At 40.2% G+C, this 15,211-nt stretch overlaps 1 protein-coding gene and 1 long non-coding RNA gene across 2 annotated transcripts in view; one reads left to right on the forward strand and one right to left on the reverse strand.

Moving 5' to 3' along the window:
* Window positions 1-15,211, forward strand: part of SBF2 (SET binding factor 2) — a 523,750-nt gene that overhangs the window by 488,803 nt on the left and 19,736 nt on the right. The window contains exons 31-32 of the mRNA XM_025356625.1: window positions 3,464-3,565; window positions 4,284-4,469. Of these exons, the coding sequence (XP_025212410.1) occupies window positions 3,464-3,565; window positions 4,284-4,469 (288 nt within the window). The remainder of the gene's footprint in view (window positions 1-3,463; window positions 3,566-4,283; window positions 4,470-15,211) is intronic.
* Window positions 3,597-15,211, reverse strand: part of LOC112606329 — a 29,657-nt gene continuing 18,042 nt past the window's right edge. The window contains exon 2 of the long non-coding RNA XR_003115625.1: window positions 3,597-4,621. This is a non-coding gene — a long non-coding RNA (uncharacterized LOC112606329). The remainder of the gene's footprint in view (window positions 4,622-15,211) is intronic.

The raw sequence follows: 15,211 nt of genomic DNA on the forward strand, positions 1-15,211 counted from the left end.
CTAGATTTTAGATTCACCCCAAACTACCCACCAAAGGCACACTGGATGCCCCCAAGCCTACCTAAGGCTAGAGAAAAAAAACACAGTGTCTGTCTTTCAGTTCAGTCAACTTTGGGATATTCTTAATGGAACTTTTATTGAGAAATTAAAGGGCCTTGTCTTTAAGCTCCTTTATTTCTTATATTGCCCAGGCTGGTCTTGAACTCCTGGCCTCAAGTAATCTTTCCATCTTGACCTCCCAAAGTGCTGTGATTACAGGCATGAGCTGCCATGCCTGGCCCCCATTATTTGTTATCACCTTGCAGAAATTCCCAGTCCCCTGCCTCCATCTACCTGCAAGCATCCTGCCTCTTGTTTCCCACAGCACATTGGACTAAAAAGCAAAAAAAAAAAAAAAAGGAATGATGTCAGTACCCAGGGCAGGGCAGTGACTGTTCTCAAGATACTTAAACCAAAGAGAAACACTACCACATATACATTTGGCTATAAATGTATCATGCCGTGTTCATTATTATTAAGGCAATTTAGGGTGCTTTGCATACCCATGGAAGGAACTGATCAATACTCCCTTCTGTCCCCAGGCTGTGAGCCCCAGCTCCAAACGGACCCCACCCCCCAACTTATCTTTCCATGTTTCTGATGCATTCTGTGCTCTGCTCTTTGCTAGAAAGTAGACCTGTACCAAAAGTTAGGGACTAAAGACAGTGGAAATAATTGCCCACTTGGGATATTGACATCTTAAAAGTTAACTCTTAAAGCAAATTCTTTTTTTGACTTTTATTTTGTGTTCAGGGGCACATATATAGGTTTGTTGTATAGGTCAATTGCATGTCTTGGGAGTTTGGTATACAGATTATTTCATCACCCAGGTAATAAGCATAGTACCTGATAGGTAGCTTTTCTATCCTCATCCTCCTGTCACCTCCAACCTCAAGTAGGCCCCAGGCATCTATTCCCTTCCTTGTGTCCATATGTACTCAATGTTTAGCTGCCACTTATAAGTGAGAATATGCAGTATTTGGTTTTCCATTCCTGTGTTAGTTTGCTTCAGCTGTGTTACTGCAAAGGACATAAGCTCATTCTTTTTATAGCTGTGTAGTATTCCATGGTGTATATGTACTGTATTTTCTTTATCCAGTCTACTGTTGATGGGCATATAGGTTGACTCCATGTCTTTGCTATTGTGAATAGTATAGCACTGAACATGTGTGTGCATGTGTCTTTATGGCAGAACAATTTATATTCCTTTGGGTATATACTCAGTAATGGGATTGCTAGGTCAAATGGTAATTCTTTTTTAAGTTATTTGAGAAATCACCAAACTACTTTCTACATGACTGAACTAATTTACATTCCCACCAGAGATGTATAAGCATTCCCTTTTCTCCACAGGCTCGCCAGCATCTGTTATTTTTTGATTTTTTAATAATAGCCATTTTTTAGAACGAATTCTGAGCCCAAAAGAATTCAGGCCTGGTGATAGCTATGTTGTAGAAACAGTTACGTGAGGAGCTTCTCATTACTGAGTAGGACATTTGCCTTATTCCTGTGTTTAAAGTAGCCTAGGCCGGGCGCAGTGGCTCACAACTGTAATCCCAGCACTTTGGGAGGCTGAGGCAGGTGGATCACCTGAGGTTGGGAGTTCGAGACCAGCCTGACCAACATGGAGAAACCTCGTCTCTACTAAAAACACAAAATAAGCCAGGCATGGTAGTGCGTGCCTGTAATCCCAGCTACTTGGGAGGCTGAGGGAGGAGAATCACTTGAACCTGGGAGGTGGAGGTTGTGGTGAGCCGAGACTGCGCCATTGCACTCCAGCCTGGGCAACAAGAGCAAAACTCCGTCTCAAAAAAAAAAATTTTTTTAATAAAATAAAATAAATAAATAAAGTACCCTAGCTCTGTTTAAGATATGGGTTTTTTCATTTTTGTTCTTGTTCAGAGTTGGATTCAAATTGCAAATTATGTCTGATGATCATTAAAATATTTTTTAAAACTAGAATGTTATACATTTGGTTTTAAAATCTATATATATTGTTCTCACACCTTAATTGTTTATCAAGGACTTTGAGCCAATTGATGTGGCTTTAAAAACTTAGCAAAGGCCGAGCACGGTGGCTCAAGCCTGTAATCCCAGCACTTTGGGAGGCCGAGACGGGCGGATCACGAGGTCAGGAGATCGAGACCATCCTGGCTAACCCGGTGAAACCCCGCCTCTACTAAAAAAAATACAAAAAACTAGCCGGGCAAGGTGGCGGGCGCCTGTAGTCCCAGCTACTCAGGAGGCTGAGGCAGGAGAATGGCGTAAACCTGGGAGGCGGAGCTTGCAGTGAGCTGAGATCCGGCCACTGCACTCCAGCCTGGGTGACAGAGCAAGACTCCGTCTCAAAAAAAACAAAAAAAAAAAAACAAAAAAAAACAAAAAAAAAACTTAGCAAAAATATAAAAGTTATTTTCTCATTTCGTACACAGCACAGACAAATCGGAGTTTTTTTTTTTTGGAGACAGAGTCTTGCTCTGTCACCCAGGCTAGAGTGCAGTGGCACGATCACAGCTCACTGTAGCCTATATCTCCCAGATTCAAGCGATCCTCCCACCTCAGCCTCCTGAGTAGCTGGGACTACAGGCAGATGCCACCACGCCTGGGTGATTTTTGTATGTTTTGTAGAGATGGGGTTTTGCCATGTTGCCCAGGTGGTCTCAAACTCCTGAGCTCAAGCACTACTCTCGCCTCAGCCTCCCAAAGTGCTGGGATTACAGGCATTGAGCCACCACGCCCAGCCAGGAGTATCTTTTTTAACATATAATTCATTTACCATAAAATTTATCCTTATGATAAAAGTGTACAACTCAATACTTTTTGGTATATCCACAACGTTTTGTAACTATCACCACTATCTAATTCCCAAAAAATTAAGAATATCTGAAATAGAACTTACTACATCATGGAAAACCAAATTTTTTTTTTGGAAAAACAAATTTTAAATCCAATAAAATTCATGTGAATTTCCTTCCTTTGCTGGGAAATCCACATAGAATATCTTTTGTACTCTATGGAATTATAGCTCACCTACTTTTGGGGGAATCATGTAAGGTAATTTTATTTCATTATGTATTGTTTTAAAATGTGTCTACCTTTTTGAAGTGTCATGTTGTGGTTGTTTTTATTGAGATGGGGGTCTCACTATGTTGCCCGGGCTGGTCTCGAACTCCTAACCTCAAATGACCTGCCCAGCTCAGCCTCCCAAAGCGCTGGGATTACGAGCATGAGTCACTGCACCCAGACAAAAGTGTCATTGTTTAATCTTGGTTTGAAAGAACTTTAAGTATTTAAAACATTATGTGGTTCTTTTATCCAAGTGCTTTATCCCTAACTTGTTTGATTATCCAGGGAAAGCAACTCTTTCTGACTTCTGCACTCAGAAAGTGCTTGGTCTAATTGTGTTCTCCTTCCTATCTCTTAGCTTCACAGGATAATGCAGCTGGCTGTGGTTGTATCAGAAGTACTTGAAAATGGTTCCTCAGTTTTGGTCTGTTTGGAGGAAGGCTGGGACATCACTGCACAAGTAAACTATTAGACATATTTTTTGATACTTCATTTTATATTTATATTTCCATTTGGTGGTTTTTAAATTCTTCAGATGAATGTTTTGTATAATGACTAATGTGTTTATGGACAGAGAAAGTCCTGTGTTAAACACCACCTGTTATCCATCAGAAAACTCTGTACCATGAGCTCTTAGCCCCTACGCACCCTGGAGCTCTGGCTCCAGGCATCAGGCTCTCCCACCCACAGATTTACCATGCAGGCTTGTGGATGGAGCCCTTGACCAGCAGTGTGAGGCATGGACCATCCTTTCTGGGTTTTGTCAGTCCATCCCCTGGCTCTCTGTAAGCCCCACCTTAACCCACTCCAGAGTGAAAAGTGAGTTCAGACTACATTAAGACATTAATCTGCATCTGCCAAAAAGTAGAATTGATTTTAACTGATCCTCTGGCCTCTGATTAACTTAGGAAAAGGTTGTTGTCAGCAAACTGGCCAGTTAAGGATTAAAGGCTTAATTCCCTGAAAGTAAACTTGTAGCCAAAATGAATTTGAGCTTTAGTTTTTACTGGAAAGCTTACAGAATTCATTTTATTGGCCATCCTGGAATGGTTAGTGAACAAATTTGCTGTCCAGGTAAATTTGTGAATTAGCTATTATCAGAAGGAAGTGCTTTTATCTTAGTAATAGGACTTTTTCAGAACTAAAATTAATAACAATCCATCCTGTTTGTGCCCTAGGTGACATCCCTGGTTCAGTTACTCAGTGATCCCTTTTATAGGACACTTGAAGGCTTCCGGATGTTGGTTGAAAAAGAGTGGCTCTCTTTTGGTCACAAATTCAGTCAGCGGAGCAGCTTGACCCTCAACTGTCAGGGGAGTGGTTTTGCTCCAGTCTTCTTACAGTTCTTAGACTGTGTACACCAGGTAAGTAGAGCAAGCTTGAGTTGACTTGATGTGAAGGAAACAACACAACGTACTAGCATTGATGGAGCACTGCGATGGTGTGCCAGGTACCTTCCTATCATAACTCTGATTAACTCAGCCATAGGACGTGCTGAAATCTTAGCAGTAAACTCCTAGAAATGGAAAAGAAAAAAAATTAGTTGGTTTCTGAAACGAGGACAGCTAAGCTGGCTACTGGGCTTGCCCCAAGTGAAGTAGCCAGCACTCTAAATGACCATCTTCAAAGAAGAGGAGCAAACTTGGGCTTATTACCTAAGAACAAAATCTCTAGGTAATAGGGGTCCTGAAATCCAGCACATGGTCTGCGCAGTTCAGGAGGACCCCAGCTTGTGCCTAGGAACATAAGAGGTGAAGCCTAACCCCTGGAGAAATAATCAGGGCCCAGCCAGACGGACATACAGGCTTGAGAACACTGGTCACTTCTACCACATTGAGAAACCATGGTACATATACACCATAGAATACTATGCAGCCATAAAAAAGAATGAAACCATGTCTTTTGCAATGACATGGATGTAGCTGGAGGCCATTATCCTAAGCAAATTAATGCAGAAGTAGAAAACCAAATACCTCATGTTCTTACTTATAAGTGGGAGCCCAGGTATATCCATTCAAATGCAGTGAAGGTAAGGGAGATGTGAGTGCTCTAGGCACCCTCCTGCCTTCATCGCAGGCACATCAGATACAGACCTCTGGATGGGACCTTGGTCAGGACTGGGTTTGAGAATTGGATGGCACCGAGTTTGCAAGTTGAAGACTGAATTGGCCTAGGAAAAGCAGACCTATTTCCAGCTTTCATTTGACCATAATCCCAGGGTTGGATGAATGAGTTCTGGCATGTCAAACCTGTCTGTGGGAATGGTGAGCCTCTTTGAAACACACTGGCCTCAAATATCGATTGGAAAGAAAAGTGGAACTATGTTTTCAGGAACCAGAGTTGAAACGAACTCTGATGACACCAAGTTAGTAAGTGGTTACGTTTTATTTTGTTTTTATTCTAGTAATCACTTGATCAGCTTTCCAAATCACTACATAATTTTTGTTAATAACAGCTTTATTGAACTATATATCATACAATTCACCTATTTAAAGTGTTCAGTAGTTTTGAATCCATTCACAAAGTTGTGTAACAATTACCACAGTCAATTTTAGAGCATTTTATCACTCCAAAAAGAAACTCCATACTCATGAGCAGTGACTTTCCAACCTTCCACCCCACACACAGGAAGCTATTTTTTTTTTTACTGCTCTAATTTACTTATTAACGAAAAGACCTATTGAAGAATTTCATTGATCTGTCCAAGCAGTAACTGGAGGAGCTCATTACAAGGTTAAGCATGTACCTTTAAACTCTTTGCAGCAAATAGTATACTATATTTGTTTTCTGTTTGAATATTGGCCCTTTTATTCATACTCCTTTTGGCAAATATACAAAGGAGAAGTTTGGAGACCATTGTCTCTGAAACAGAAAGCTTACCTGAGGCCAAAGGAGAGGAGCAAGCATCTCTTCTCACTTCTAGGCAGATGAAAGCATATGAGTTCTTCATGAAAGCACTTCTATCTTTTTATTATGCTTATCAATTGGACTAGACTATTTCCTGCCTCCATATACCACCATTACTAACAATTACTAATTTATGTCGACTGCTTACTATGTGCCAGGAACAGTTCTGAGCACTACACATGTTATTTTAGTTCATCATTCTTTGAATCTTTTGCTGACCCTCACCCTCCCACTTCATTTATATTTCTAATGAGTCAGGTATAGACATCTTTGATAGCATCGATAGCACGAAAGTGTATTTATTTGTATGTAAGTATTGCCCTCTACTTAATCTGAGAATTCCCGGGAACAAGGACTATGTCATACTAGTCTTCATATCCCTAGTATCTAACACAATTACAGTCTCAGTCTCTGGAATATAATAGACAATAAATAGATAATCTCAATGAATATATGAGAATTTGAAAGACCACAAGTCTTGTTCATGCTCTTACCACCCTCATCAAGACCATCTAGAACATCCTGGCCAGGCATGGTGGCTCATGCCTGTAATCACAGCACTTTGGGAAGCCAAGGTGGGAGGCTCACGAGATCAAGAGGTTAAAACCATCCTGGCCAACATGGTGAAACCCCATCTCTACTAAAAATATAAAAAATTAACCGGATGTGGTGGCACGCATCTGTAGTCCCAGCTACTTGGGAGGTTGAGGCAAGAGAATCGCTTGAACCTGGGAGGTGGAGGTTGCAGTGAGCTGAGAATCCCCCACTGCACTCCAGCCTGGTGATAGAGCGAGACTGCGTCTCAAAACAAACAAAAAACCCATCTAGAATATCCTAAGTAGAATTGCTGGCATAATCTTCCAAAAACTCAGATACAATCCTTTTATTCCCCTCCACAAAAGTCTTCAAAGCAAACAAACAAAAACCTTCAGTGGCTCCACATTTCCAAAAGAATTACCCTTCCACATATCCAATTTGAATATAATTGGGGGGAACCAAAATGCGCTACAGTAGGTGAATGACTACACAAACTGGGATACATCCATACCGTGGACTACTACTCAGTAGTAGAAAGGAATTACTGGCACATGCAACACCTTAAAGGGATCTCAAGGACATTATATTGAAAGGGAAAAAACAGGCAATCTCAAAGGGTCCAATTGGGTATGATTCCATATATATAATTTTTTTTTTTTTTTGAGACAGAGTCTCACTCTGTCACCTAGGTTGGAGTATAGTGGTGTGATCTCAGCTCACTACAACCTCGGCCTCCCAGGCTCACGCAATCCTCCCACCTTGGCCTCCCAAGTAGCTGGGACCAGGGGTGCACACCACCGTGCCTGGCTAACTGTTTGTGTTTCTGGTAGAGACAGGGTTTTGCTATGTTGTCCAGGCTAGTCTTGAACTCCTGAGCTCAGGCGATCCATCCGCCTTGGCCTCCCAAAGTGCTGGGATTACAGGCGTGAGCCACCATGCCCAGCTAATATTTTCATAATGACAAGATCATAAATTATTGGTTGCCAGATTCAAGATAGTAGGGGAGAAGGAAATGAGTGTGACTATAAAGGGGTAGCATGAAAAACAAACCAAATGTCCATCAACCGATGAAGAGATGAATAAATTCTGGCATATTAATTCAGTGGAATACCACTCCACATACAAAGGGAATGAAATATTAATATTACAAAGACATGACCAATCTTGCGATCATTATGCTCAGTGAAAGAAGCCAGGCAGAAAAGACTATCTACTACATAAGTTTATTTATATGACATTCTAAAAAGGGCAAAACCATAGTGACTGAAAGCAGATCAGTGACTGCCTGGGACCAGTGACCAAGGGAGGGGATGAATCGTCATGCAAACGGCATAAGCAAACTTTTCAGTATCAGGAAACTGTTCTGTATCGTGATTGTGGTGATGGTTACACAGCTGTGTACAGTGACCAACACTAATAAAACTATACACTTAAAGTAGGGAAATTTTATATTTAAATAATACTTCAATAAATCTGGAGGAAAAAATAATAATCTATAATTAGTAAGTCCAACATCTCAGTAAACTAGAGTTCCAGAAAAAGAAAACAGCAGCTACCTTGTTTCTACGGAGAAGAATTTGTCTGGGGCCCCAGAAAGTACTTGCAGGTCTGCCTGCTTGCTTTCTGGAGACAGGGCAGGAAATAGGTCCAGGGAAATCCCAGTTCAGTATGCAGACTTTCGTTTTTTCCATGCTATTTTCAGTGTCTCCTAAGTCTCATCACTAACCCAGTTGTGTCTGGTGTTCCCAAGTCTAGAGCTTATCAGGTTTGTTTTTTTGTTTGTTTTTCAGAAAATAAACCTCTGATCTGTTGCTCTGAAAAGGGTAATCATATGACTACATGGAGTGGGAAAGGACCTGGGGTCTACGTACTGCCTCCATAGACTTCTAGCTAGTCCCATGATAGCCTCCATTTCACCCCTGCAGTACTCAATACTTGGGCCTCTGTGCCCTGAGCCTTTATGGGTTTACCTTAACAGCAAATTGTTACCTTCTCAAATCATTTTCCTCCTGGCAGGGATCCCAATATAGCTTCTCCTCTTCTATCATTTACTGCTATTCTTCCTTCTATTTTCCGTCTTTCAAAAATTTGCTGAATTGCTTTGGCCCAATACTGTGTCTCCTCCCATTCTCCCCACTCCCTTTTGGGTTTTTTACCTCTTAAAAATTCCTTTAATGGGGGCGGATTCCAGGGGAATGAGCTTGTACAGCCAAATTTGGCTTAAGTTAAATGTACTACTTAATATGTTAAATCTCTATGTTCAACTTGCAGAATTCTGCACACCTAAACACTGGGGTCAGCAAAATAATCCACCCACAATCAGTAAGAGAAAGGAGGTTCCCATGTAAGACATACTATCCTCAAAGATGGGAGCATCATTATCTCCCAAGTACAATAATCCTTACTTGGAATGAAATTCTTCTATTTTATTATTGGGAATGGGGCTCAGGGCGGGAGGAGTGGGAGAGGTCTAGATGCTGGAAGGTAACCTATATTCTGTGAGTACCCCTTAAGCGGTATGATTAAAGCAATTTAACATACACTAAGATGTAGCATAACTTACATTCCCATTATCTTTAGAATACATTACAATAGATGCTAAAACTACAAAATGCTAAGTTAATTAAAACAATTTGGGGTATATGTTTAATTTCTGCTGTTTTGTTTTATTTACTAATCAGCTGAATTTAAGATTCATCTGGGTTTCTTTTTGAAGAATTAAAGTTCAAATGTTCTATATAAACCAGTTGATTGTGAAATCAAAAACAGAAGTTAACTTTTAATTAAAGTTCGATTATTTGTAGGTGAAAGCTTCACAAACTGTAAAAAGTAGCATTGTTCAGGATCTAGAGACCCTATTAGTATGATTTCAAATCTGGCTGTGCCAAAGTAAAATTTTTAAAATTAAAACATAAATTTTTAAGAATTTGCCTTAATCCTCCTTTCACTTAATACCTCATACGTAATAACCTAAGTGCAGACAAGTCATAGCAAAGCAAGCATATGACCTTAATTGCAGTAAGTAAAGCATGCTTGGCTACCAGAGGTATCAGCTTTGGTGATGCAAATTATTTTGTGCTGAAAAGGGATTGTTTATTCACTCAAAAACAGAGGAATCTAAGAAGACTATAGTTAACAAATAGTTTTTCTGACTCTTGCTGACTTAATTATAAGGTAGTGTTTCATCATCTTTGACATACGGTTTTAGGCATTAGAAAATGCCTTCTTTGAATGCCTTTCAAGTGAACACTAGTGCTTTACATGACTCTGGCTTTTACCAGATAATTCGAATTAGTGCGGCCCTCAGTCTCTCAGGGACACACAACCCGGCTAGGCCCAAGAACATCAAAAAAATAGGTTCAAAATTACACAGCAGCAAGTGAAGCTTTCCCAGATGGAATATGTTCCCTGCTTACTAACCATTTCTAACATTGAATGCCAAAAGGCAGTCCATGGACATATGCCTAGACTTGTCCATTAGTACTAATAAAGTTACAAGAAAACAGATGAAGCACTGATCTTAAATTAGAACTGCCTCATTGTATAAAAAGCCATTGTTTATGCCAGTATATCCAGGTGTCAAATGAATTATAAATGCTAGCTCACTGTTTCATAATAGCAACATCTGGCAGATTTTTTGCTTCTAAAAGAAATTGGCTTAGTTCAAATGATATCATTACAGGACTTCCTTTTCTTAAAATAGTTGAGCCAAATTTTTAAAAAATCCAATATACAAGGATTAAATTTTTATGTAAAATTTCTTTTAAAAATATAATACCAAGAGAAAAACATATGAATAGTATGAATAAAAACATGAAGAAAGCATCCCCTTTATTCCGGCATTAGAGTAAATCTTTGAGGGCATCTTAGAACTTTTTCAGGATTTTTGACTTTGATTTCAAAGTTTATTCAAATTGTAAATTGATTCAGTCTGGTCTGGCTCTATGTGATTCTCCTCATGGTTACCTTATGACAGCACTATGCTAGGTCCGACCCCAAAGAGAAAAGCTATTTGCCTTTTGAAGATATGAGCCTTCCTTGTGAGCACATATGTGAGCTGCTAAGCTGCCCGCACACAGGTTGGTTATTCTAAAATTTATCCATTAATATTGGCAAAATAGCTGTAGCTGATGGATTCTTGGTATATTCAAGAGTTTCTGCTGTCTGCTTCCTATTCAACTGCAAACTGGCAAAAATGAACATAATCCAATCTGTTTTATAACAAGGCAATTTTGCATCAAAGCTTAATATTTAAGGCCATATAATATGGAAGGATATAACACAAAGTACACAATTAATGTTTGTTAAATCTTAATCTGTGAATACAAAAATTAATATTAGCTACATACTGCTCTAGGGTCTGTTTAACCCTATCCACAGATTTTCACGTGTTGATGTATAGTGTCTCTTACAGCTCAATATTTATAATTCTGAAAGCAGAATCCAGTTTTAATGTATTAAATTTTATTTCCAAAATGTTGATCTTTCCAGGGATTTGAGTCATAGCTTATTTTTATGGGCCTTTAAATTTTACAAAGTACTTAATGGCACATGGGCAAAAAACAAGACCCTATAAATTCATGTTGCTCCAAATTCCATTTCAGATTCTCTTCGTGTAAATAAGTGAAGTTGGCAAGTTTCACTCCATAACGGAAAAACAAAACTAAAATGCTTCATGCAGTTTAGTCTTTTAAATCTATCTACTTTTTAACCTGCAACAAAATAAATACAAAATTATTTTGAACAACAAAATCCAGATGATGCCTGTGAGAAGTCTAAAACTCTGTTCATCACCATACTTAGGGAAATGCTGACACAGAATTAATTTACTAGCTGAAATACCTATCATTCCCAATTCTATATAATATAATAAAGTTACATTTATTTGAAGCACATTGCCTTTAGGCCCCCAAAATCTTGTGGCCAACAATAAAGAAAACTAATGAAACCAAAAGCTGTTCTTTGAGAATATTTATTGATATAAATATTTGTTGATATAGCTAGAGATAAACCTCTAGCTAGACTGCTTGAGAAAAAAAAGACACAAATTACCAACACTGGAAATGAGAAAGATGACGTCACTACAGATTCTACAGATATTATAAGGCTGATCCTTATTATAAAGCTGATCCTGGGTATGGTGGCTCACGCCTATAATCCCAGCATTTTGGGAGGCCAAGGTGGGATCAGTTGAGCCCAGGAGTTCAAGACCAGCCTGGGCAACACAGCAAGACCCCACCTCTTAAAAAAAGCAATAAATAATTTTTTTAAAAATCCCTGTTAAACAAATGAAAAGACAAATCACACAGTGGGAGAAAATATGTGTCAACCATATATTTGCTGAAGAATTTATCTAGAATACATAAAGAAACCTTAAAATTCAATAATAAGAAAACAACCTTTTTTAAATTTGAGATGGAGTCTCGCTCTTTCCCCCAGGCTGGAGTGCAGTGGCAAAATCTTGGCTCACCGCAACCCCACCTCCCAGGTTCAAGCAATCCTTTCACCTCAGCCTCCCAAATAGCTCGGATTACAAGTGTGCACCACTACGCCCCGCTAATTTTTGTATTTTTAGCAGAAATGGTGTTTTGCCATATTGGCCAGGCTGGTCTCAAACTCCTGACCTCAAGTGATCCACCCACCTCAGCCTCCCAGAGTGCTGGAATTATAGGCATGAGCCACTGTGCCAGCCAACAACTTATTTTTTTAAATGGGCAAAACATTTGTACTGATTTCACCAAAGATATACAAATAAGCACATGAAAAGATACTTGACATCACTCTTCATTAGAAAATGCAAATTAAAATCACAAGAGTCTAGGTGAGTTCCATTGGCAAAGAGGAAAAGAAGCCAATGAAGTGGACAAACTGTGTCACTGGGGTGCAGGACTCAATGGAGAAAGTATGATTTTACTTGCTTCCTAGAAATCTAAGCACCAGTAAGAGTTCAGCCATCTCCTCATTTCTTCATACATGATGGAAGAAAGACATCTCAGAAAATTCCTTATTTTTCTTAATGTCAGATTCTAAACGTAGTATCTAGGTACTAATCAACCCAGTCTTGAGGTCTATCTGACTTTTCTTTTCCACCAAAGAAATGCTTACATGCTTGTTACTTTATTGCTGAAGAGTAAAACAAATTGCTCAGCATCTTCTCTTCCACTTCCAGTAGACCTGATCATTAACCCCAGTTTGGGGGCAGATTGTTTTTCAACCCCAAACAGCAACTGGAGGTGCTCCTGTGGCACACAGGAGGACACAAGCATAGTGCCCCCAGGTGTATACACCTTGATGCTCTCCCCAAGCACCCATTCCTGTCCCAGTGGAGTGGGTGCAAGAGGCCTCGGAAAATTGTCTAACCTTTCTAGCATAATTGTAGAGGGCTTGTAGTGAGGCCAATATACTGGGCTATGAAAGCATTTTTTGACTTGTAAAGAAATTTCACTTTTAATCTGAGTCTATGATCTCTCTGAAATGCCTGTAAGTTCAATTTAAGATCATATTTATTATCATTTCCATTCTACTTTTACCTCAGAAGTGGTTCTTCAAAATTGTATTCCTGAGTAGATTAAATATCAGAATAATCAAGAAAAGATACAAGTATGTATGAGGCATGTGGTTTCTGTGGAGAACAGTCATTGAGAGAAATGTTGTTCTGAGGCTTTAATAAAGATTTTTTTTTTTTTTTTTGAGACAGAGTCTCGCTTCGTTGCCCAGGCTGGAGTGCAGTGGCGCAATCTTGGCTCACTGCAAGCTCTGCCTCCCAGGTTGAAGCCATTCTCTCGCCTCAGCCTCCTGAGCAGCTGGGACCAGAGGCACCCCCTACCACACCCGGCTAGTTTTGTTTTTGTATTTTTAGTAGAGAGGGTTTCACCATGTTAGCCAGGATGGTCTCGATCTCCTCACCTCGTGATCCACCCGCCTCAGCCTCCCAAAGTGCTGGGATTACAGGCGTGAGCAACTGTGCCTGGCCCTTGAGGCTTTAATAAAGATTTTTAAAAGAGATTTTAGAACATATTGTAGACTGGATCAGTGGAAAGAACTCTTCCTTCCCTGGAAACAGTGAGCCGAGGGGCTGACCTGTGACTACTGAAGATTTATTCCAAGGGCTGTTGGGGCAGTTGCCCTTGGAGCTCACCCTGCCTGAGCACACTGCAGATTTCTCCTCCCCGGACTCAGATGGTAGGGAACCAAGTTCCATCCTCAGTTTCCCTGTCCCCTTCTTCTGTACCAGCACCCACAATCTGAGTCACCCCCCTGTCCATCACTGGCCCCTTGGGGTGGGGCTGTTGATTCCAAAGCCACAGCTCAGACTGGAGAGCTCTGTATGGCATTACAGGACAGGTTGAGGGGGAAACTTGAGGTCTGAGCAATGCTTAAGGAAGGAGCCAGGAAGGCCAGAGAACCAGGCCTAGTGGAGAGTCAAACCCAGGGCCTTCTTTGCTGTGCATAAGTATTAGTAGGGGCAAGCATTTGAATGAGAATTGCTGTATTAAGGGACATGGTTGACTACTGAGACACACATAGAAGGCTAACAAAACAAGGAAATAAAAGGTATTTTTTAATATTGATCCTTAATTATGTGTCAGATCTGCTTGTTTTATTGTAACTATAAACTATTCAAGTTTAGCCTTTATCATTTTTTCATTCATTCATTCAGAGACAGGGTCTCACTGTGTCACCCAGGCTGGAGTATAGTGGCACAATTACGGCTCCACTGCAGCTTCGAACTCCTGGACTCAAGCGATCCTCCTCCTCCGCCTCCTGAATAGCTGGGGCTACAGGCACGTGCCACCACACCTGATTAATGGTTTTAATTTTTGTAGAGAAAAGGTCTCACTGTGTTGCCCAAGTTGGTCTCAAACTCCTGGCCTCAAGAGATCCTTCCACCTTGGCCTCCCAAAGATGCTGGGATTACAGGAGTGAGCCACCGTGCCCAGCCAGTTTTTATAATTAGTTGCTCATATTACATGATCATAGGAAACCCATGATTTCTTATCCCTTCATTTTCACTGAGGAGAAAACTCATACTTAATACAAATGCTTGCAGTTCTAAAAACCTGGAGTAGGGCACACTACCTAGCTATTCAGAACCATGTCCCATGGAAAGCTCTGCTGTCCTGTGGAGATCTGATGCAACAGGAAGGCATTGGCTCACATCAAGGAAGCAGTTTCATGGTTTGCAGGCCTACTGCATAGGAGTCAAACTTTTTTAATGCATCTTCCTAAAATCCATTTTATTTTGCATTACTTACAAGCTAAAATTTTAGTTCAATTAAAAAGCCAATAAGAAAATGTAGGAAAAAAAGCCCTTTAATCATCACAGAAAACCAGGTTCCTAACCAGATGATAAATTTTGATAAATCAATGTCCAGATCATAACTTTAAATTCCCATTGGTCCATTGGACAGTCAACATACTACACACATGCCTGCTCACTCTGGCTGACCCAGCTGACTGACTACAGGGCCGTATTGCCAAATTAAACTTGGAGGAGAACACTGACTTTTAGACAGCTTGCCTTAGTGTTCATTTGAACCAGGTTTTAAGCAAGTGCAGTTATGACTGGAACTTATTTCAACCAAACAAAATTTTCTAGCTGGTCATGAGAGATTGTTTGAGCAATATAGAGGTGAGATTGCGAGGCGGGCTGGGGAGTTTC

This window comes from Theropithecus gelada, chromosome 14 (genome assembly GCF_003255815.1).
Source record: "Theropithecus gelada isolate Dixy chromosome 14, Tgel_1.0, whole genome shotgun sequence".
Lineage (NCBI taxonomy): Eukaryota > Metazoa > Chordata > Mammalia > Primates > Cercopithecidae > Theropithecus > Theropithecus gelada.